This window comes from Sarcophilus harrisii, chromosome 5 (assembly GCF_902635505.1).
Source record: "Sarcophilus harrisii chromosome 5, mSarHar1.11, whole genome shotgun sequence".
Classification (NCBI taxonomy): Eukaryota; Metazoa; Chordata; class Mammalia; order Dasyuromorphia; family Dasyuridae; genus Sarcophilus; species Sarcophilus harrisii.
This window is the reverse complement of record NC_045430.1, coordinates 76311149-76335988: the sequence shown is the minus strand read 5'-3', so window position 1 is coordinate 76335988 and position 24840 is coordinate 76311149. Positions and strand designations below refer to the sequence as shown.

General features: G+C 35.8%; 1 protein-coding gene across 1 annotated transcript in view; it reads right to left on the bottom strand.

The window, feature by feature from the left end:
- The window catches only part of PPM1H (protein phosphatase, Mg2+/Mn2+ dependent 1H), a 304448-nt gene that overhangs the window by 193000 nt on the left and 86608 nt on the right, over positions 1-24840 (bottom strand). The window contains exon 2 of the mRNA XM_031940929.1: positions 5496-5664. Within this exon, the coding sequence (XP_031796789.1) occupies positions 5496-5664 (169 nt within the window). The remainder of the gene's footprint in view (positions 1-5495; positions 5665-24840) is intronic.

Below are 24840 nucleotides of genomic sequence, written 5' to 3'. Positions count from 1 at the left end.
ACAGTTTAAAAACCTAACACACAAGTCGGCCATAATATGTTGCCTAAGAAAGGAAGTGAAAAAACACCACCACCCTAAGCTAAAACTCTAAGAGGAACTTGACCCAGTGGTGGGGAAAGGGGGTTAAAGAGAGAGGATCAGAGATGTCATCATTAATTGGCAATGGGCCAAAGGATGAGACTTTTTTATAGCAATTACCAGGAAGTCAGCTTCTCAATTTTATGTCCTACTAGAAAAGAACAATTCTGTTCAGCCAATTATCTCATTTGTTTCTTAAAGCTACACTGTGAGGGAGGTAGCATCAACCCAATTCAATACAAAACTACAAAATTTATGGGGCCTTAGTCATACAAGTTAGCACCAGACTAGAGTTCATTAATCACCTAACAGCAGCAATGGCAAGAACCTAGAGAATCTGTCTAATCCGGGAATTCATGAACTGAGGACTGTGGAATCATTTATTAAAAACACACACACACACACACACACATACATACACACACACCAAAAAAAAAAAAAAAAAAATGGAAAACATGTATCTTTAAAAAAAAATTACTGGTTTCCTTTGTATTTTCTTTTTTTATTTTATGCACTTAAAAACATTAATTGAGAAGGGGTTCATAGATTTCATCAGACTGATAATTAAGAACTCCTGATTAAATCCAACCCCTAATTTTAGAAAGGAGGAAGCTGATGTCTAGAAAAAAAGTGATCTTCCTAAGATCACACATACTGACAGCTTCTGGCCTGGAGCCCAAGTCTCCTGACTCTCACACTAAACACCAAGCCTTTTTCTCTCTTCTTTATTCTGCCTCCTATAAACTTTAGGTCAGCCTTGAGGAAGTTATTCAATGAAATACTGGCCTTAAACCTGTTTTGATATTTACTCTTTTATGGATAGCTACAAAACTTTACTATTCCCCTAGTAAAGGGACACAAAACCATCATATCCAAAGGATGGATGTATAGGGAAGGAAAAGGAAAGGAAAGGAAAGGAAAAGGAAAAAGGAAAAAGGGAAAAGGGAAGAGGGAAAAAGAAGGGAAAAGAGGGGAAAAGAGGGAAAAAGAGGGAAAAAGAGAAAAAGAGGGAAAAAGAGGGAAAAAAAAGAGGGGAAAAAAAGAGGGGAAAAAAAGAGGGAAAAAAAAGAGGGAAAAAGAGGGAAAAAAGGGAAAAGGGGGAAAAGGGGGAAAAAGGGGAAAAGGGGGAAAAGGGAAAAGGGAAAAGGGAAAAGGGAAAGGAAAGGAAAGGAAAGGAAAGGAAAGGAAAGGAAAGGAAAGGAAAGAGAGAGAGAGAAAGAAAAGGACTAACTTTGCTATTAATCAAAAAAAAAAAAAAAAAAAATGCGAGTTCGAAGTTGAACAAGTATTTCTAAGGCAACTGATCTTTCCAAAGCCCATAATAGAATTTTAGGATAAGGAAAGAAAAATCCCAGAAACTAACAACAACAAAGGGATCTCAACACAGTGCCATCATTCAAATCTACAATTATAAACAGCCTCCTTCTATAACATTACTGAGAGCAAACTGCCTTGGGAAGGAATAAGTGTTACCCCAAAGGGATCTCAACACAGTGCCATCATTCAAATCTACAATTATAAACAGCCTCCTTCTATAACATTACTGAGAGCAAACTGCCTTGGGAAGGAATAAGTGTTTCAAAAACACCTTCTTCCACCATCAATATTCATGGTCTCTATGAAGGCCAAAGAAACAACCTAATATAGTGAATAGGCTATCTTTAAGAATCTAGAAGACCTAGATTTCAAGTGTTCTCAGAGGTCATGAGTTAAATCATTCAGCTCTCAGTACAACACTATAAACTTGGAAGCAATTGCTGATTTGCCTTATTAGAAGGGATTTAATCCCTGGAAGCTCTATACACTTACATGAAATCTCAAACAAAACCCCTCAAAATTTTAAAAATAATAATAGTAATCTCACTAGAGAGGAAGTTGAGGCTCATCATTCCCTATCCCTTTTCTAAGTGCTTCTTCAGCAATTTTAAAGGACCCTTCCCTTTCAAACAACAAATGAGCCAATCAGGACACACATGTAGTTCAACCCTAGCAGAAGAACTTTGCTGTGAATTTACCCTATAGTGGAAGTTCTTCTTAACCTTTTTTTAATATCATGAACTTCCTTCTCAGAAGAATGTTTTTAACGGAAATGCTTCATATTTTAGCAGTAAAATCAAACATATAATTTTTTCACCTACATATAATTTTTTTCTTATCCTTCCTCAAAATCTTTAGCTTTTCTGATGGCAAGATGGTATGACAAGACACTGTCCCATTGTCTTCCAGAAGTCTATCCTGGATGCCAAGTTAAGAACTCCTCCTCTATAGGGATGTGTCAATAAGCTTCAAGCCAACTGAAAAACATAATATGGAATAATGAGAGGCTTGAAACTTGGCAAATGAATTAAAAACAAGGAAGTTGAGGGGGGAAAGCAGCAATTTTATGCCAAGAGTAAAAAACTAAGAGGTGGCAGACAGTTTCATTTGACTCCTTTTCATGATTGACAGTTCAGGAGCTGGGGCTCATTTCCTACCCACCCCAATAAACTCCAGAGATGAGACTTCTCATTGGGCATGTGAGTTCCTAACAACTGCTACCTCTGCTTCATATTTATTTGTATTTGGAGTCCAGCTCAAGTTCTCAATCCATTCAATCAACAAGTATATATTAAACATTCACTAGAGATGCCAGAAGTTATTCTTGATGCTGGGACAAAAATGAAGGACCTTGCCCTCAGAGAGCTTTTATTTTACATGTGGAAACAACATATACACAGAAATAATGATGTACAAAAATTTCCTGGGGTGACAACTCTCCTTAGAAATAGTTTTTTCTCTTTTTTAAGCTTTATTATCTGAATTTATTTACTTTTAAATAAGTTTTTCTTGACATCCTCTGTTTCTTATATCATTGTAGTTATCCCAAGCACTCCTTCTTTCCTTCCTTCAGAATGGACAGTAAGATTTTTAGAGGAAAAAAAGGCAACACAATCAATTGATATATTATGTCCTTTCATCTCCATTCAATTCTTCTCTGATCTTTATAATTTTGTTAATTTGCTTTTTTTGGTATGTTATTGTTCTTTTTCATTTACATTGTTGTAATTGCTTTGCAAATTGTTTTCTTGGTTCATTCCACATATTAGTTAATATAAATCTTTACAAGGCAGAGAGGTGGCACAGTGGATAGAGCTCTAGTTCATAAGTCAGGAGGACCCGAGTTCAAATCTGACTTTAACACTTTATACTCCCTAGCTGTATGACCCTAGTCAAGTTACTTAACCCCAACTGCCTCTGCAAAAGATAGATAGATAGATGATAGATCATTCCATGCTTTTCTGTTTTATCACACAATTTTCTACAGAAGATCCATAATGTGGAACAATTTTTTTAGCCATCTGATAAGCACCAACTTTGTTTCTAATTTTTAGCTACCACAAAAAGTGCTACTATAAATATTTTGGAATAGGTAGTGGCTTTCTTATTAATAGCTTCCTTGGATTATAAAGCTCAGAAATAGAGTTTGGAGACAGTTTCCAGTGACTTCTATCCACCAACCACTTCTACTCTTACATTCCTTAAAACTCTTGGATTATTCTGACTGACATGATGGGGTGACATGAGATGGGATGATCCCATTAGAAAAGGACAGTTTAAAGACAAACCTAACACAAGTCGGCCATTTTAGTTTATTAAAAAATTAATTTCAAATCACTTTCCAAAATACTTTACCATTTCACAGCTCTACTATCAATGTATTAGAATGTCTAACCTTCGGTGACCCTTTCAACACTGACTATTTCCATTTTTTTGATCATTTCCCCCAATACAGACAATATTGGCATGATATGAGGTAAAACTTCCAGATTGCTTTGATTTACATTTCTGATTATTAGTGACTTGGAATACTCTTAAGTTTTTTATGTGCTCTGGTATGTTGATTACCCAGATATTTTATGCATTTTTAGAACAGAATTTTCTTTTCCATTATTGTTTCCTGTGTTTTGTTATTATAAAATAGAAAATAAAAAATTGATTTTTGAAGATTTGTAGCCCACAACTTGCTGAAGCTATTGTTTCAATATCTTTGCTAAATCCCTAGGATTTCCCAACAATCATATCATCAGCAAATAGTTAGTTTATCTCCTCTTTACCCATGTTTATAATTTTAATATCTCCCTCTTCTCTTATTGATGTTGCTAATTCTTCTAGAACCATATCAAAAACAGTGAGGAAAATAAGTATTATGCTTCATTTCCAGAATGAATTTTTATACTTACTGGAAAAGGTTCTAGTGTATCTATATTACATGTGATACTTATGGTTTAGATCAATGTTTTATATGATATTTTAAAAGGTCCCTCTATGTCTATACTTTATAGGGTTTTTAGCTCAAAAGAGTATTATGTTTTGTCAAAGATTTTTTTCTGCGTTTATTGAGACGGTTGTGTGGTTTCGAATGCTTTGATTTTAAAACAGAATTAAATATATGACTGATTTTCCTAATGTCAAATTATACCTTTAATTTCTGGCATAAGTCATACATGGTCTTAATGATTTCTTTAATTCTTTACTACTTTCTGATACACATTGTCCATTCTTAGACTGAAGGGCACTATATAACCTTGGCTTTCCCTGCTCTTGAATCTATCTGGATTCCCTGAGTTAAAGATTAGTAATACTCCAATTCCAGATCACCTGTGCTACTTTTTTCTCTCTCACTGTCATTCTATTCCAATACTGAATCATAGTAACCACTCCTTTTTTTTTTTTAAATCTTCTTATCACATTTTCCAAGTGATAAGAGTAAACTTTTGGGGGGTTATTTTCAAGGGAAAAAATACTTACAGAATAATTACAATCTAGATAAAACTGCTGTGAAATATAGATTCTTTCATGTAATATATAAAAAGAGGTCAAAAATAATTCTACCTAAATTCAATGAGATGATTTATAAGCTTCCTCTGTCTTTATATTAAGCCAGATATTTTTTAAAAATTGCAAAAACAATGTGTAAAAATACAATGTATAAAACAATGTTATTTTTCTCATCTTTTTGTTTTGGAAAATATAATTATCTTTCATAAAATTTATAAATGTTAACATATGATAGTTTCATGATTTTAAAGGAAATATTTTGAAAATTCATCAGTTTTCATTTTAAATAAACTAAATGTTAATAGTGTATAACCCATAAACAAATGCTCTTTGGGGATATCTCAATTTTTAGGAGTTAAAGGAACCTTAAGTTTAAAAGTTTGAAAAACACTTTTCTAGGCCATTTTGACATAGTCCATCTGCATTTCCCCATGCTCCTTATACCCTATATTCTCAATTTGGCCCTTGCATCTTAAACTCTTCAGGGGGAAAGTTATTAAGTTAATTTCTTAGATCCCCTTCTATTCAAGCACTATGCTAAGTGCTGAGACAAACAGTTATCTGGCTTATGTGATCAAGATTAAAAGGGATTCTCTTACAGAATTCTCCTTTAGTTGGAGTCCTTCCCCATTAGGAAGAGAGGACCTTCGCTTTGCAGATGAATTTCTGTTTGGAGTTGAAGTAATGACTCCTGGTTTCTTCTTCACAGATAGCACCTCACAACTGGCTTGGTCCTCATTGTGTGTGCTCTTTCCTGCATTGATCACTCTGAAAAAGGAGAAGAAAAAAGCCAGTTAGATAAATGATTTTACTAGAAGTTCACAGTCCCTCCAAATCAAGCACTCAATGTAGTTCCAATCTACCAAAATCTGCCCCCCTCCCCAAAAAAGCAACAAAATACATGGAAGCACCCTTTCCCTTGAAGGATAGTTTTCCAATCAAGCCATTCTCCAATTGAAAAATGGTCAAAGGATATGAACAGACAATTCTCAGATGAAGAAATTGAAACTATTTCTAGTCATATGAAAAGATGCTCCAAGTCATTATTAATCAGAGAAATGCAAATTAAGACAACTCTAAGATACCACTACACACCTGTCAGATTGGCTAAGATGACAGGAAAAAATAATGATGATTGTTGGAGGGGATGTGGGAAAACTGGGACATTGATGCATTGTTGGTGGAGTTGTGAACGAATCCAACCATTTTGGAGAGTAGTTTGGAACTATGCTCAAAAAGTTATCAAACTGTGCATACCCTTTGATCCAGCAGTGTTACTACTGGGATTATATCCCAAAGAGATTATAAAGAAGGGAAAGGGACCTGTATGTGCACGAATGTTTGTGGCAGCCCTTTTTGTAGTGGCTAGAAACTGGAAACTGAATGGATGTCCATCAGTTGGAGAATGGCTGAATAAATTGTGGTATATGAAAATTATGGAATATTACTGTTCTGTAAGAAATGACCCACAGGATGATTTCAGAAAGGCCTGGAGAGACTTACACGAACTGATGCTGAGTGAAACGAGCAGGACCAGGAGATCATTATATACTTCAACAACAATACTATATGATGATCAATTCTGATGGACCTGCCCTCCTCAGCAACAAGATCAACCAAATCATTTCCAATGGACCAGTAATGAACCGAACCAGCTACGTCCAGAGAAAGAACTCTGGGAGATGACTAAAAACCATTACATTGAATTCCCAATCCCTATATTTATGCCCACCTGCATTTTTGATTTCCTTCACAAGCTAATTGCACAATATTTCAGAGTCTGATTCTTTTTGTACAGCAAAATAACGGTTTGGTCATGTATACTTATTGTGTATCTAATTTATATTTTAATGTACTTAACATCTACTGGTCATCCTGCCATCTGGGGGAGGGGGTAGGGGGTAAGAGGTGAAAAACTGGAACAAGAGGTTTGGCAATTGTTAATGCTGTAAAGTTACCCATGCATATAACCTGTAAATAAAAGGCTATTAAATAAATTAAAAAAAAAAAAAAAAGGATAGTTTTCCATGCAAATTAGGAGTTGGCATGATAAGCATCTGCTAAAAGAGATATTGGAAATACCTAAGAGATGGGGGTCAATAGCTCCAATTCATTCTAGTCTGAAATGGGGATACAATCATTCTTTTAAGGGTAACTTAATAACTGATTTTTCCCCCCCAATTACCCCAAGATAGATGGTTTGGCTCAGGGATTTCTCTCTATCTAGTTTCTCCAAGTGATTAAAAATGAATTCTATCTTCTACACTGTACAGCAGTAAAAGAGAACCTATTTTAAGACCCAGGTGAACACTCAGCCATATATTATCACTTCTTTGCTATGTATCACACACAAGACTAAATAAAATTGGCATTTACTCTTTCCATAGTGCTTTCATTTGACATTCATTCACCATCATCTGGCACAATATTTAACACTTTGCCATGAGCCATTCTGTTTGAAATACTAGCACATTGATGCTGCCATTCTATAAATACTCAATATTGAAATGGTGTTCAGTCTGGAAACTCAATATGAAAATGATCCCTCATTCCTCAATTGTCTTATTCTAAAATCAGCTCAGATTTAGATAATAAAGCAACACCAACAGTTACCAAACAAAAGGTACCCCCTTCCTCAATAGAAATGGATACAGGGATGGAGTTGTAAGTTTTTATGTAAGTTTAGAAAAAGGGTTTGTGGGATTTTGGGGCGGTTGCATTTAAATAGAAGTCAGTGGAAAACCAATTCAATAGTGTATGTTTAATGCATAGCAAATAATGTCTCAACAATTTGAGTTACAAAAAATGACTTCTTATAAACATTAATTTGTTTCTAAAGCTGGCTGTTTTCCTTGGTATTCCAAGCAAAAGCAAATTATCAGTACATTAGGGTCAAGGTACAATATATCTTGACTTTAAAAGCTATATAACTAGTTATATTTATTGTAATATTATATTAGACATACCCTTCCCAAATAGGAAGTGATATTTAGAGGCATCATGGTTTTGTGGGACATGTGACAGGCAATGGTTGGGTTTTTTTGTTGTTGTGCTAGCAAATCATCCTGGGAGGAGGCAGAAGTTCATCATAATATAAACTTCCTAATTAGGGTTTGAAAAACAATGTCACAATGGTCAAGAACAAGTATAAATCCAGAGGTCTATCTAGCCTAACTAGTAAAGTCTCTAATGATATTCTTAGAGGAAAGATGGGGAGATGTGGACTGATAAGTAATAAAATCAAGTAGATCTGTTATCTGTGTAAACAGCTGGACCAAAAGAATTATCACAAATGGTGCTATATAAAAGAAGAAACTGCAGTAGAGGGCCCAACGGCTGTGAGTCCATTGCTCCTATACTATTTAAAACATTTTATTAATTACTTAAGGACATAGTGTGCTTATCAAGTCTGCTAATGACAAAAAAACTGGGAAGGATTGTTGGATGACAGAACACAAAAATATCTTTACAGATAAGAACAATGAACTGAAATGAATAAAGTGAAATACAATAAGGACAAAAATAAAATTTTACATTTCAATTAAAAAAATCACAAATGCTTCACAAGTATAAGATGGTGGAGTCATGAAAGAGAACAATTAACCTGAATTAGATACATATATGTCCGTGTGTATGTGTGTGTATATGAATAACTAGTGGAAGTATAGGGATTACAGTGGATAAAACACTGGTTCTAGAGTCAAGAATACCCGAGTTCAAACTTGGCCTAAAACACTTACTAGCTATGTGATGCTGGGTGGGATTCATTTAAACTCTGTCTACCTCATCCCTAAAAAGAGAATAATAATAGTCCGACCTCAATAGTGTTTCAGTCAGGATCCAATGAGATAACACGAGTACTTTGCAAATCTGAAACAGTGCTGTAAATGTGCCCGCTACTGTTAATGTAATATGGTAAGTAAAAAAGTCAAGCTAGCCTTGAGCTGAGCCAAGAGGCAAAGCATCCAGTAATAGGAAAGTGACCTTCTTGCTGTAATCAGCCCGTGTCAGATCTCATCTGGAATATTTTGTTCTGGAAGCTCATGAAACCGTGCAGATAAAGTATTTTATACCATATACCACAATAAAAGCTCCAAAGCCAAATATGACCATAATAAAAAGTCATATCTTAAGCAAACATGAGGAGAAAGATATCTTTCACTATGGAAGAAGACCAAACTTGGGGGGGAGGAGGGAAAGAGACATAAAATGAGCAATTTTTCCTGTAGCAAATTGAAAAGATTTTGTATAAGCAAAATTAACAGAATTAGAAGGGAAACAGTTACTAAGGAAACAATTTTGGCAGCAAATTTCCCTGATAAAGCTGATATGTAAGATAAAAAGGGAATTGATACAAATACTTAAAGACAAGAGCTATTCTCAAGAATCAAAGGTTATGAAAATGTTTTTTTTTTTTTAATGAAAGCTATCACACTATATTAAAAATGCTCCAATTCACTAATAAACAAGCTAAATGCAAAATGAAATGACTGGCAGAAAGAAAGTTCTGGAGTGAGGGGGGGAGGACAGGATACTAATTCATAGCTGGTGGAGCAGTGAAATGGTCCAATCATTCTGGGAAACAATGTAAAATTATACCCCAAAGTCACTAAATTATTCATACCCTTTGACGCAGCTATGATACCATTATTAGGAATATACTACAAAGAAATGAAAGATAGAAAGTACTCATATAAACAAAAATATTTTCAGCATCTTTTTCTGTTGTAGCAGAGATCCAAAAACAAATAAGTACCCCTCTATTAAGGAAACCATGGTACATTACTATATCATATTATATCAAAAGAAATGACAAAAGGCAAGGATTCAGGGAAACTTGGGAAGGTTTATATGAAGTCATAAAGAGAGAAATAAGCAAAATAAAAATTTATACAATGTCTACAATAACAGGAAACTAACTTTAAAAGATACCCCTAATCAAGACAGTCCAATTTTGATTTAAAAAAAACTGATCATAAAAAGTATGCTTCCTATCTGATAGAAAAATAATACACTAAAACTACAGGACAAGACATACATTTTCAAATCCACCAATGTGTTAAAATGTTTTATACTTATTATTACCACTTATTTGTTATGAGAGAGCTTTTATTTGTTTGGAGGAAGGAACTGGGTATTGATAATGATAGCAAGAAAAAGGCCAATGAAACATTAAAAAAAAAAATCCAAAGAAAGAGAAATTATGTATATAGGACAATTTTGATACTAATTTACATTTTATTTTATTTAAAATTTAATACCTACTTTAAAATTATAAATCTTATAATTATTATAATGTTTTACACAATTATAGATATATAATAGATTTTGGATTGCTTACCATGATGGGAAGAGAAGGGAAGGGAGAGGCAGGGATAGAATCTGAAAGTCAAAACTTAATTTTAAAATTAAGAATAACTTATTTTCAAATAAAATTTACATTTACATGTAAATTGTTTTCTTTTTCATTTTTTTCCTTTTTGATCTGATTTTTCTTGTGCAGCATGATATTTGTAGAAATATGTATAGAAGAATTGTTACTTTGTTAATATAATGGATTACTTGCCCTCTAGGGGAGGGAAAAAGGGGAAGGGAGGGGAAAAAGGGAAGGGAGGGAAAAATTTAGGACATAAGATTTTGTAAGAGTGAATGTAGAAAATATCTATGTATTATTTTGAAAACAAAAAATTTAATTAAAAAATACATGAAAACAGTTTTCAAAATTCACTCTTGCAAAACCTTGTGTTTCAAATTTTTCTTCCTCCTTTCTCTTACCCCTTCTTTTAGGCAGCAAGTAATACAATATATGTTAAATATGTGCAATTATTCTGAGTGTGTGTGTGTGTGTGTGTATCCATCCATCCACATTTATCATGCTGCACAAAAAAAAAAAAAAAAAAAAAAAAAAAATCAGATCAAAAAGACAACAAAGTAAGAAAAAAAGCAAGCAAACAACAACAAAGAATGTGAAAATACTATGTTGTGATATACCCTCAGTCCCCACAATCCTCTCTCTGGATGTAGATGGCTCTCTTCATCACAAGACCATTAGAACTGGTCTGAATCATCTCATTGTTGAAGAGAGCCATGTGTATGAAAATTGATCGTTTAATCTTGTTGTTGCTCTGTATAATGATCTCCTGGCCCTGTTCATTTCACTTAGTATCAGTTCATGTAAGTCTCCCCAGGCCTTTCTGAAATCATCCTGCTGGTCATTTCTTACAGAACAATAACATTCCATAACATTCATATACCACAACTTATTCAGCCATTCTCCAACTGATGGACATCTAGTTTCCAGTTCCTTGCCACTACAAAAAGAGCTTCCATAAACATTTTTGCACGTGTCCTTTCCCCTTTTTTATGCTCTCTTTGAGATACGGGTCCAGTAGACATTGCTAGATCAAAGGAATGCACAGTTTGATAGCCCTTTGGGCATAGGAACTCAAAACTTTAAAAGAAAATGTTAAAAATTGTTTTAATACGTGATTGGGGAAAAATAAAATATTGTTTAAAAATATACATTTTAGAGATGTTCCATATACAAATTTTTTTTTTCCTGTTCTTGGAATGCTGAAACATTTGTTCTCCTATTTATTACTTGTCAATTAAAAAAAAAATTTTTTTTTAAGAATTTATAAGAGTTTGATGTTAGTAAGTTTGAATATTCAGGAGAAGACAATCAAGAATTCCTGACATAATTTGAATCCTATGGGAAAAAAATAGGAATATATAGTATGGAGAAGAGAAGAATTGGGGTGGGAAAGAGGTAATTAATATTTGGGTCATCCTTCAATAGTTTGAACAGGTTTTTGATTAATCCAAGGTCAGCAAAACTTGGAGCAATGAGAAAGCAAAAATGTTTATGGCAGTTCTTTTTGTAGTGGCAAGGAACTGGAAACTATATGTCCATCAGTTGGAGAATGGCTGAATAAGTTATGGTATGTGAATGTCATAAGAAAGGAGTTATGACAGCAAGCTGCAAAGAATTAGCCTTAGAACTAATGTAATAAAAAAATTTTTAAACTTAGAACTGTCCCAAAGAATGGACTGCCTAAAAAGGTAGTTGCTTTCCTTCTCTGAGCTCTTGAAACAAAGGCTCAATGACCATTTGTCAGTAGGCTGTAAAGGGAACTTTTATTCAGGTAGATGACTCCTGAATCTTGCCCCACTAACTCAAAAATTCCTCCAGCAGAGAAGCTGGTGACAACGGGTAAATGCTGATTTATTTCTCAATTAAATAAAAAGGAAAGACTCCATGGTAAAGAATAACAACACTGTGCTGGAATACAGGCTATCTGGAATTCCTAAGTTACACCACAAATGACTTGTGGGACCCTAACCTTCTCTCTGGAAAATCCCACATTTCAAAGTCAATTGATATTTATTAAACACTTACATGTTCCAGGTACAAAACTAAGCCCTGGGGATACAAAAAGAGGCAAAAAGACAGTTCCTGCCCTCCAAGAGCTTATCATCTAATAAATAGTTCTTTAAAAGCATACCCATCAACTGGGGAGTGGCTAAAATACAAAGTTATACATGAATAAAATACAATGGAATTATTGCACTCTCCAAAGATGAATATAAAGAATTTGGAGAAGCAAGATAGGAAGGATATTAAGTGATTCAGAGATCAATAAGCAGAACCAGGATAAGAAAGTATACAACAATGGAAATGGACTGAAAACCTCACCAAATTGAACCCTGTTTAATTATAATAACCGATTTGGCCCTGAAGAGATTAAATCAACAAGCATTTAAGCAGCACCCACAGTAAACTAAATGCAGATTCAAGTAATGAAGTATCTGCTCTCTAGAAGCTCACATTTGACTGGGGGAAACAACATACATACATATAAAATGATTAAAAACAAATGAAAAAAAGAAAATACAAGGTAATTTTAGGAGAGGTGAGGAGGGGAAAGTATTAGCATATCTAGGAGGATCAGAAAAGGCCTGATGAACTTTGAAACAAAACTAGGAATTCTAAAAGTCAGAAAGGAAGGAGGAGGCATCCAATGATGCAGCAGATCCAGTTCTTTCTAGTCCTGTAGTCATGAAGACCTGAATTCAAATACTTCCTCACAAATGTTTACTGGCTGTGTGATTCCTGGCAAGGTACTTAACTTTGTCAGTCCTGGGGTTGTACAATAGGAAGATATTTGTAAAGCATTTAACAGGATGCCCAGCACATAATAGGCATTTAATAAAAGCTTGTCTTCATTTTTCCTCCTCCCTTCTTTCCTTCCTCTTTGTCCCTTCCCTCCTTCATTCCTACTTTCCTTCATTTCTTCTTCTGTCTTCTACTTTCTTTATCCCTATTTTCTTTCCTTCCTATTTTCCCCTTTTCTTCCTTTACCCATCCTTTCCTTGCTTGCTTTGTCCCAACCATTTCTTCCTTCCTTCTTTCCTCCCTCCCTTCTTCCTTCCTTGGTCTCTTTCTTTCTTCATTCCTCTTTCTTTCATTTCTTCTCCTGTCTTCTATTTTCTTTGTTTATCCCTATTTCCCTTCCTTCCTACCTTTCCCTTTTCTTCCTTTACCCCTCCTTTCCTTCCTTGTTTTGTCCTATCATTTCTCGCTTTCATTTCTCTCTTTCTTCCTTCCCTTTTTTTGCTTGCTTTTTTCTTCCTTTCCATTTTCCCTCGCTCTCTTCTTTGCTTCCTGCCAGGAACAGGGGTATATTGCCTCAAGATGAGAGGGGGGATATATTGTGTGAAAGGACAACAAATAAACGAGTTTGCTGGTGGTGATAGGGAATAACATGGGATATACCTAGGAAAAGAGGCTGATTGTAGAGGGATACTTAGAGCATAGGCAAAAGCTAGGTATATTTGCTTAGGGGACCAGAGCACTCAACCACCTATTTACACACCTGAGAAGGGGTCTCTGGACCATCCAGCATCATGGACAGATGCCGAGATTGTTCAGGAAAGGGACAGTGGAGAGTGAACTTCCCTGCTGTCTTCTCCCTCCCCCCACTCCTGTCAGCAAACATTTCCCACACAATTTCTCTACTCCTTTAATCTGTTTATAATTCCTAATTCTGCTTCATATAAAATTATGACCAGTCATAAGCACTATGATTCATGTCTGTTACTGTGAACTGAGGGATCTCAGTGGAAAAAGCCAGGGAATAACTTGGAATGCAAATAACAAAGCCAGCAGGGGGTTGGATCTTAGCCTAAACTTTAAAATACTATTTTTTCAAAGTCAAAAAAACTTTAGCTCAGAAATGTATTTTTTATACCAAGAAACTGATAAAATGATACGAGGAGGTACAATCTGTAGATCAGTGATAACAGGGTTTCTGCAACAAAAGGTAAGGTGCATGCATACCAGACTATTTCTCAACTCCAAGGCTAAACCATAAAATTCAACACTTAGGTGCCTACCAGACTACTCCTCAGTTCTACCTCTAAGCTATAAAATTAACATATCAGTGATATGAAGAATCAAACCTCTCTACCTTTTCCTATATATATATAAAATGTCTTTTTGCTCCTGGTTCTTTGCTAAATACTTTTGGAACTTAGTCCACTTCAATGGGTGTTACAATTACAATAAACTCTGCCCCATGACTTGGAGATGAATTCAAGCTTGCAAATTCTTTTGACAAATCTGGCAACACTGGTCTGCAACCCCAACCTTTTGGGGTCTCCTTTTGAACCTCAACATTCTGAAATGCTAATATTTTGATCAGTTATGTGGCAGGTGACCAGGTGTTAATTTCATTTCAACAAACATTCACCCAGTGCCTACTTATGTGCAAGGGATGCACTAAGTGCTGAGGATATAAAGATGAAATTAAAATGTAAATTTGCACTTTTCCCATCTTGCACAAAAAGGCACTTTCCTTTCTTTAAACATTATGTGTAAACTTTCACATATCTGGCAGTTGATGTGCTGGTTAGTTTTGCATAATTGTTTCTCCCCCTATATTTCTTTGTTTATTCTTTGTTATAAAGGATGCCTCACTGAATATGGAAAAAGGGGGGACACATTTAGAAATTAAGCTCTGTCTGCCTCAGATTTTTTGAATGTAAAAGAAAGAAAAATTATTCTTTTGGGCTTTGACCCTGATTAACAAGATAAAATTCAGGACAAAGAAAATAAAAAACTTTTTTTTGTTTTAAGTGTGTGGAACCAGTTGAGTGCAAGAGCCCCTTCCCAATTAACTAATCAGAGACATCATCAAGTACAAAGAGAAAGCATTTGTTTAACTCTGCAGGGAGAGGCCCAGACACACACCTGGAAGCCATCCCAACTCTGCCATGTGCACCTGGAACCTGGCCAGCTTCCAGCTTGTCCAGGGTTTAAAAGCAAAAGGCTCGAGGCTTCTCATTGGATAGACTAAAAGGAACCAATGCTGGCTGCCTCCCACAAGTCACATCACTTCCTGCAACTTCCTGTATCTCAGGTTCAAAACTGATTCCTCCAGAGAGTAAATGACCTTCCCCCAGCCCCAAGATCCGAGAGCTGCAGGCGAGCCTGGCCCAGCACAGGGTGAGCCCCAGAGAAACAGCCCCCCCCCCCCCCCCCCCCCCCCCCCAGTTCTGGAAACAGGGATCATGTGACTCAATAATGAGAAATACTTCATCCAATCAGTCCCATTCATAAGTAAGCTCTGGTTAACAACATTATGACAGATTGATCATTGAAGATCAGCAATGGCTTCAGGTGGGGACAGCTCTTGTAGGTAACTTTAAAATAATCCAGAAAGACTGACCTCAGAAAAAGATGGGCCCTTGCATCTCAGGTCCTCCTCTAGGGTAGCAAGAATATGACACTTTACTAGTAAGGGCATTTGACAAAAACCAGGCAGATTTGGGTCCTCTTTCCCACCATATCTTCCCCCAACACAGATTGATAAGCAGGGTTGGGAACAATGGGTAACTGTTGAATCAACATAACTTTCAATAATTGCACCTACTTCTCAGGATTGTGAGGATCAAATGAGATATTATTTATAAAGTGCTTAGCAGAATGCATACAGCATGCACTTAATAAATGCTTCTTCTGCCCTACCTTCCCCACCCAATAAAATTCAAAAACAGAAAATCTTGGATTTTATTTCTTACCCTTATTTTTCTTATTTTGATATTTATATAATGTAGCCTTTTATATATTTATATATTATGTAAATGTAAGCATTTTCTAAGTGTATTCACACATATACATATACTATATACTATATGTGCATATTTGTGTGTATATATCCACTATATATGCGTGTGTACACACACACACACACACACACACACACACACATTATTCCTAACCTGAAAACAGGGTTAAATCATCAATCAAAACGACTGAAAACCTCACCAAATTGAACCCTGTCTCAGTCTGGGAAAGCCAGGAACTAGAACTACAAAAAAGGATTGTGTGTATTCAACTGAAAGAGAGACCAAACACAACAGGAAATCTCAAATTATATGATACATTATAGAATTTCTTATAGAGGACCAGCCTGTAGGACAAGGCAAGACTCTTCTTATTTCAATAGGGGAACAATAGCTTTCTTTTTCCTGCCAAAAGGGCTCTGGGAGTAACTGAAAAAGTGATACTTACTAGAGATGACTTTCCAGAGCAACAAGTTTTAAATGAATTTACTTTTGCTGGGGAAGGGAAAAAGCAAAGATTACTTTCACTCCATTAGTAGCACAAAGCTGTACCCATAATAGATACTTAAGTGTTGTTAAATTCAGTAAGTTAAGGAACTTGTAAGTAAGTTGTTAAGTTCCGTCTGGACTGAATTAAGTTGTGGGCCACCTATTCTTATTCCTTTATTTTATAGGGAACAAAATGGGAGAAGGAAGTTACAAAGTCCACACAGTAAACAGCAGAGCCAAGTTCTGAATCCAGAATTCTTGACCCCAAAACCATTACCAAGATGGCATTTCTTTTTGTATTTAGACCTTTTTGGACAATGGGACGAGAAGATGCCAAGGCCTAAGTGTGATATGCCATTGTTGTGCCACAGTTCCCTTTTGATGTCCTGACCTAGTTTCCCTAATTGTCCTATTTACAGGTTATAACCTTTCTCTCTTAATGTTTGATGAGATAAAGATCTACCTCAGTTGCTCTGCCCCAAAACCCCAGGCTATAATCATTCCCTCTTAAATGGTTGATAAGATAAAGGTTTTATATTTTTAGATTATAGACATTCCTTCTTAATGTTTGACATGATAAAGTTCTATCCATTTTACACATCATTAGAATATCAGTAACCTCTCCAGTACCTCCCTCCATCATGTCATCCTAAGTGCCTCTCCCCATTAGGTTATCCCCATCCAGGCACCTCCCCCATTATGTCATTGTTCTTGTTATCCTATAAAAATCTTGCTATCCCGATACTCAGGGCTGGATTCTTTGACATGATAGTCTTGTGCAGCCCTGGGACCAAATATGGATCCATTTGGTCCCAGAAAATCTCTCCATTTAATAAACTATTAAATTGTTCTCTAATCTCTTTCTTGCTCAATTTCTCCAGCATCATACCATTAAGTGAGAAATCTGTTGGAGGGGGAAGGGAGACAGCTGGATACAGCACTTAGCCTGGAGTTAGGAGGACCCAAGTTCAAATGTGACCTTGGACATTTAATCGTGTGACCCTGAGCAAGTCACTTAAGCCCAACTTCCAAAGGAAAGAAAGGAAGGAAAAGGGAGGAAGGAATCTGTCATGTCCTGAGAACTGAGAGTCTGGAGAGAACAAAGGGGGGGAGGGGGGAATCAAAAACAAAAACAAAAGAACAAATGGGTCTACACCTGGGACCTGTTCCTGGTCATTATACACTTCAACGTAGGGTTAAAACAAATTATTCTACTTTTTCTTTTAACTTCAAAAGCAAGCAAAATTTCTGGTCTTTTAAATACATCCAGCTCAAATAGGAGGAACAAGACCCAAACAGATTTCTCTAAATTTGATTTGCTTTACTTTATCCAAATAGTATTCTTTGCTGAAAAGGGAATTTTATTTGTTTTGCCCAAAATAAGCAAAGGAAATCCCTTTTTAAAAAAAGCTTTTTATTTTCAAAACATATGCATCGATAATTTTTCAACATTCATTCTTACAAAATCTTGTGTTCCATTTTTTTCTTCCTCTCTTACTCCCACCCCCCTTCCCTAGATGGCAAGCAATCCAATATATGTTAAACATGAGAAAATATATATTGAATTATTGCACAATCATCATGTTATGCAAGAAAAATCGGATCAAAAAGAGAAATAAAAAGCAAGCAAACAAAAACAAAAAAATACAAGTAAATCCCTTTTGACATCTCCAGAGCAACAGGGCACTTTGGCGTGCTCATTTATCCTCAATCACATTTTTTTATAAAACTTTCTATAGCATATGGGATAGTTCTTTAGTTAACATCTGGACTTCTATTTCCCACCTGCTGTTAACAAGGATTCCTTATGCTTCCACATCAATTACTGTTAGTACCACTGTGGGATAGATGAATAAGCAGGAGATTCCAAGCCAAGAATTTCAAACTCAAGAGTAACTGTAACATCCACATTTCCAGCGAATTAAAAAAAACCCTACATGTTTGTGTCCTCCAGGTACTACATTTTTAGTGCAGTGAAAACATCAATTTTAAACGAAAAGTTCTTAAATTGAAAAAGTACATGCTCATTGATCAGGGAGGAAAAAACTAAACAAATTGCTGTACAAAAATGTCAGAAAATTTTACTGTGAACATGATGAATATAGGAAAGCATGAACTGATTTACATGAACTGATGCAAAGTGAGGCACAGCCAGAAAAACAACATATACACCGACTATCACATCAGATGTTGCAAAATTAAAAAAAAAAAAAAAAAAAAAAAAGCTTGTTTTCAAAGGAAATATGATACAAGTTCCCTATCTCCCACTTCCACACCTCTGAAGGCAAAGGTGTAAAACACTGAATATAACATTAGACTTTTTCAATGTGGTAACTGGTTTTCCTGATTTTTCTTTTCTTTCTTATTAAAAAAAATTCTTTGTTATAAAGCATGGCATGAGTTTTATTGTGGGGAGCCGGCACTAATCTACAGGCCATAAGACCATACAGGTGATAAGGCCACATTCCAAAAGACTGCCCTAACTTTGAATAGGAATCTCCTGATCACATCATGGAGTTTCTTACATGACCAAAGACCACCTTAACCTTGAATAGGCAGATATCTAGGCACCCCTAATCACATCATAGGGCTTCCTACGACCAGAGACACCTGAGTAGCTCATCCTTGAGTGGGATACCAACCCTTTGTCTAGGACCCCCACCCTGTACTGTGTTTGCACAACCCTGCCTCCTTTCCTACTGCTATATATATCTGTACTATTGCACCCATTAAAATGAGGCTTGATCAGATTGTTTTGTCTTGCCTCCATTCTTCTGCGCGTCCCCTTTCTCTTGCCCTTATTTCTTTTCTTCCAGGGTCTTCCAGGGTCTCGCGGGCTGAGGCATTTTATGGGAAAGGATAGGGAAGGAGAATAGGACCAGAATTCCTTCCTACTCCCTCTAAAACAGGGGTTTTAGTTTTTCCCCTACAAGGTGATAATTCTTTCTCCTCAGAACTTAATTGACCCAGGGGTACAAAGACCTCCTTCAACATAGCTTCTTGATGGCTTCAGAATATAATGTAGTGGCTTCCAAGTCACCAAAAGGAATAAAAAGACCTATTCCCAAAGAGTTGGACCCCTGTACACGGCTAAAAATCTATTTAAAATAAATTAAAGGGAAAAATTCAATTTTTAGAACCAATTTCATCTACCTGCATAAAGAATCTATCATAGTAAGAATGAAGATATATCTCTGTATCAATGGAAATTCTAACATTGCAAATCAGGGAGAACCTGGGTTCTGATTTTTGTCTCCTAAGTTAAGTAGCCGTGACTTCAGGCAAGGTACTTCTCTCTGGGTCTCAAATTTCTTCTGTAAAATAAGTAAACTAGCCTAATGATTTGCTCTAACATTCTTGGATGTTAGGATGCTGAACAATCAATGAGTACCTTCAGCTAGGGTCTAGATAAGAGTATGGCTGTTATCCTCATGAACTAAAAATTTAGTTGAGATTTCAAGACAGTGACTAAGTATCAATTGAGTAGAACAGATAATAAGTGCTAGAGGGATTAGAAAAGAACAAGAGCTCTAAGTCAGATATGACAAGGGTGAAAATGGCTACCTTTATCTGTGAAAGTCTCTCCTCCTCCTCCCCCAATTATCTAGATAATCAGAACTGCATGAGGACCTGGCGTGACAAACCAGCAATCTTTTGCTGTGACAGAGTAAACCTAACTCTATGTGCAGAAAATCAACAAGTCTGAAGCCGGTTAAGCTCATATACTTTGAAACAGACAAATACTGTACTATGAAATAGACAAATATACTGCTGAAAAAGACATGCAGTTTACATTTCGTTATCTACAAGAACAGTATGAGAACTGTCAGCTGCTATTAAAAAAATCCATGACTATGGTTTTCTCCCAACATACTGGTCCTATAACCTTGTCAAAAAAGACATATGTTGCTATTCAACAAAGTCTGACTCAATGACCCTTCTGATGCTACTGTCCACAGGGTTTTCTTGGCAAAGATACTGAAGTAGCTTGGCATTTCCTTTCTCCAGGGGTTTAAGACAAACAGAGGTTAAGTGAGTTACCCAGTAAGTGTCTGGGGCTGGATTTGAAGTGCAGCTTTCTTGATTCCAGGCCCACTGGACTCTATCTATTGAGCCACTTAACTGGTTCTAGTCATACTGACTTTTAATACTCAATACGTCCTTATATAATCTGATACATTCTAGAATTTTTTTCAGAAGATCTGAAGTTCGAAAAACCCATCTTTCGACAATGAGGACAGTATTTGTCCCATTCCATGGTTTTTCAAAGATCAGTGATGATGGCAAAGCAATCATATTTACTAGTTCTTGCAGTAATTTGGGAAGCAGTTCACCCAGGCCAGATGGGTTATCAATTTGCCTAAGTATCATCTTACAATACATTCATTTAAATTTTAATTCTCTAGTAAGTACTTAGGTTCCATCCTCTCCCACTAGGGAAAATTCTTCTCCTTTGGTTTATAAGATGAATATAAATATAATATATAACGTAATAACTTTATGTAACATACACACACGTAAAACAGTCAAATTAAGAAGTAAAAGAGTCATTCCACAAAGGATATAAATGTGCAATTTTCAGAAAAAGAAATATAAATTATTAACATTCACGAGAAAGTGCTCTAAATCACTAAGAAATATAAATTTAAACAACTCTGAAGTACCACCTCATACCCATTAGTTTGGCTAAGATGATTAAAAAATGGAAAATGATAAAAACCAATGGAGCTGTGAAAAAAATAGGTACACTAATGAATTATTGGTGATGCTGTAAACTAATTCAACCATTCTAAAAAGAATTTACAACTGTGCCCATAAAGCTATTAAAATATGCATACCTTATGATCTTGAAATACCACTAGTAGATTTATATCCTAAAGAATTCAAAGAGAAAAAAAAGAAGAGAAGGAACCAAATGTACAAAAATATTTATAGCAGCTCTTTGTGGAGGCAAAGATGTGCAAATTGGGAGGGATGCCCATTAATTGGGAAATAGTTGAATAAGTTATGCTAAATGAATGTGATGGAATACTAATGTGATATAAGAAATTATGAAGATGTTTCAGAAAAGCCTGGGAAGATTTATATAAATGGATGCAGAATGAAGTAAGCAGAACCAAAGTTGGTTCTGCTTACTTCATTCTGCATCCATTTATCTATTTAATAGGCTGAGGATAAAATCAACTTTGAAAAGACCACTAGGTGTGATGTGGACTTTGAGCTTACTCTCTTCCCTTGTCAAGAAGAAGTGCAACTGGCCAAGTACCAGACTACCCTGTTACTACAGAGAGACTGTAAGAGGGCAACTTTTGTCAGTCTCCACTGCTTATCCCTCCAAAGATATGGGGATCTTTAAACAACCTTTGAGATATTGATTTGACTATCTTTAGACAGATCTGGGACCTGGGCCAGGTGCATTCCATCTGGCTCCTTTTGATCCCTCCCAGTGAGCTACCAAATTGTTTTCCTAGTCCTTGCTCTCCTCCCCGAGAAACCCTCAAGGTTATGTTTTTTCCTATTAAAAACGTGCCCAAGATGAAGATCTTTGCTAAGTGCTTTTCAGAACTAAGCCTGCTGTGATGTAGTGTGGCCCTCTGCCCGCCCATGTTTCCCCTTTAATGTTATTTTCCTTACTGTAGATAACTCTGGTTAGTCTGCTAAATCCCTCTATGGATTTAGCGTGCTAGTCAAGGGCACTCAGACCTCATGACATTTCTTTAAGGTAATCTTCCAAACTCCTTTCCTTGATTGTAATGCCAAAGGTCACTTTTAATGGGGTGACCAGTTCCTCCATTTGTCCTATTTCATAATTCTGCCTTAAGGTCAGGACCATCCCCTCTTAATGGTTGAGATAAAGGTGTTATAGATATTCCTTAATGTCATTAGAATATCAGTAACCTCCATCTATGAAGCTATCCCCACCTAGGTCTCTGCATTATGTCATTGTTCTTATTATTCCATAAAAGGCTTGCTGTCCAGATACTCAAAGCTAAACTCTTTGAGATGATAGTCTCCTCTAGCCCGATCCATTGGTTCCAGTATTTCTCTCCATTTAATAAACTATTGAATTGGTCTCTAATCTCTGTCTTGCTCAGTTTCTTTTGGCATTACATGGTAACCCTATTACTCTGCCAAATCTATTTCATATTTGCCATTCCTGGCCTTATCTAAATAAACCCATCTTCTGGCAAAGACAATGGTCATTGTGCATCTGTCACATGTTTATTTTGAATCAGGAATTTCTACGCCAACCTCATCAGATGGCACAATATATTGAGCACTGAGCCGCAAGTCAGGAAAACTTCAGTTTAAATTTGCCCACAGACACTTATTAGCTATGTGATCCTGGCAAGCCCCTTAATCTCTTCCTCAGTTTCCTCAACTGTAAAATGGGGATAATAGTGCAGGGCTATTGTGAGGACTGAATGACATAATATTTGTAAAGTGTTTAGCATAAGTAGGGCCCTTCCCTACTTAGTAACTCTGACCAATGTGATGACCAAATGTTCCAAAGGACTCATGATCCTCCTTCAGATAGAGAGGGGGTGTACTCAAGAGTCCAAATTGAAGCACAAAGTCTGTCTTCAACTTTCACAGGGGTTACATTCCTAGGAAATAGCACAAAAGTAAAAATCAGTAATGTTGATACATTGTACTTATGGAAAATAGGGAGTTAAATTCCTGCAACCACCAAAAAAACTGTAATATTTTGCTGAAGATTGGCTGAAAATACTATTTCTAACCCAGGGTGGCCTATCCCTCACTCACTAGATTAGTGTTTGGGATGAAGCTAACTACGAAAATTGACTACTCACAGATCACTCATAAAAAGCAGAATTTATGAGAAGTGGATCCCATCCTGGTCTGTAAGCCAAATTTCACAGCAAAAGAGCCACTCTCTCTTGAGACGGCTCACAGTTTTTATACATTTCAGACAAAGAAGCCCAAAAGTCCCACTCTCTATATGGTGTGATTGGTCACATAAGTCCCTATTCCCTTATTTGGTCAGTGGAATGCAGTAGATAAGATGTTGTAGAGCTTCCTTACCATTATCCTTCTTTGGACAATGGAATGTACTCCAGGCTTTAATCTAAAATCACCTGCTTCTGGAGATGCCAAAACTGAGGTCTTTAAGGCTTCAATTAATTTAGCTAACAGTCTCTGACCAATATGTGCTTGATTTATAAGTTCTTCACCTTTTCCATACAATAATTATCTGCCATGGCTAAGATTATACAATACTGTAATCCCACTATTGATTACAATTTGATCGTGGAATGATTTGTGTTAAGAATTTGTTTTTAAGAAATTATTTATAATTTGTGTCCTAATCTACTTTTAGAAAGGTTCTGTGTGATAATGAGATATATTTACATAAAGTGCTTGTTCAGAGGACTCCCAAAGATTTGAAATTTTGGGGGGAGGGCATAATTGAAGCACAAAATTTAAATTTCAAAGGGCAAACAATAAAAACATGCAAGGAATGTTCCAGGAGCTCTTTTTTCCATAACAGTAGGATGAACAAGAACAGTGCAAGGTCTACTAGGATACCAGTTGCTCCACAAACTTACACAGCTCTCATTTATTTTGCTATTGCCTGCACTGACAAAAATTCATGGTTTCCAACATCAATGTGAAGACAAAGTTACTAATAAAATCATGAAAATGCTTTAAATTTCCAATATTAGATAAAAATGTTGAAAATTGACTGTATCTTTCTCTCTGGCATGGCTATGATCTTTTGTTTTCACGACTACAGTTATTTGTAATGGGTTTTGTTTTTCTTATCTTTGGAATGAATGGGGAACAAAAATTACAAAGAAAAGATTTCAGAACTAAAAATTAAATTAAATTCAAATTAAAAAAAAATCCATCATTCTAAGAAGGAAGGCTAAATAAGCTTCAACCAACCAAAAGGATCTGTGACAGATGGTAAGAACCACTTAGGTATTTAAATGTATAGCAAAATAGCCTTTGGATGCTATATAATCTCTCTGCATAGAGTCTAAGAGAAACAGTGAATCAATACAAATACACTTGACATCCTGACTCAGGAAGACTGGAATTTTGAAAACCCTGACTCAAACACTTAACCAGCTTCGTAATTTTGGACAAGTCACTCCTGTTTCACTTTCCTTATTTGTAAAATGAGAATAATAACTCCTACCTCCCAAGATAGTTTTGAGGATCAAATGCAATAAAGTGTTTAGAAAACTCTAAATAAAGCATTAAATAAACGTTATCTTTATAATAACACTAATCACACTATTGTTATAGTAATTATATTATTATATAATAATCAAAATGTTGTTATACAGTAATTATAAT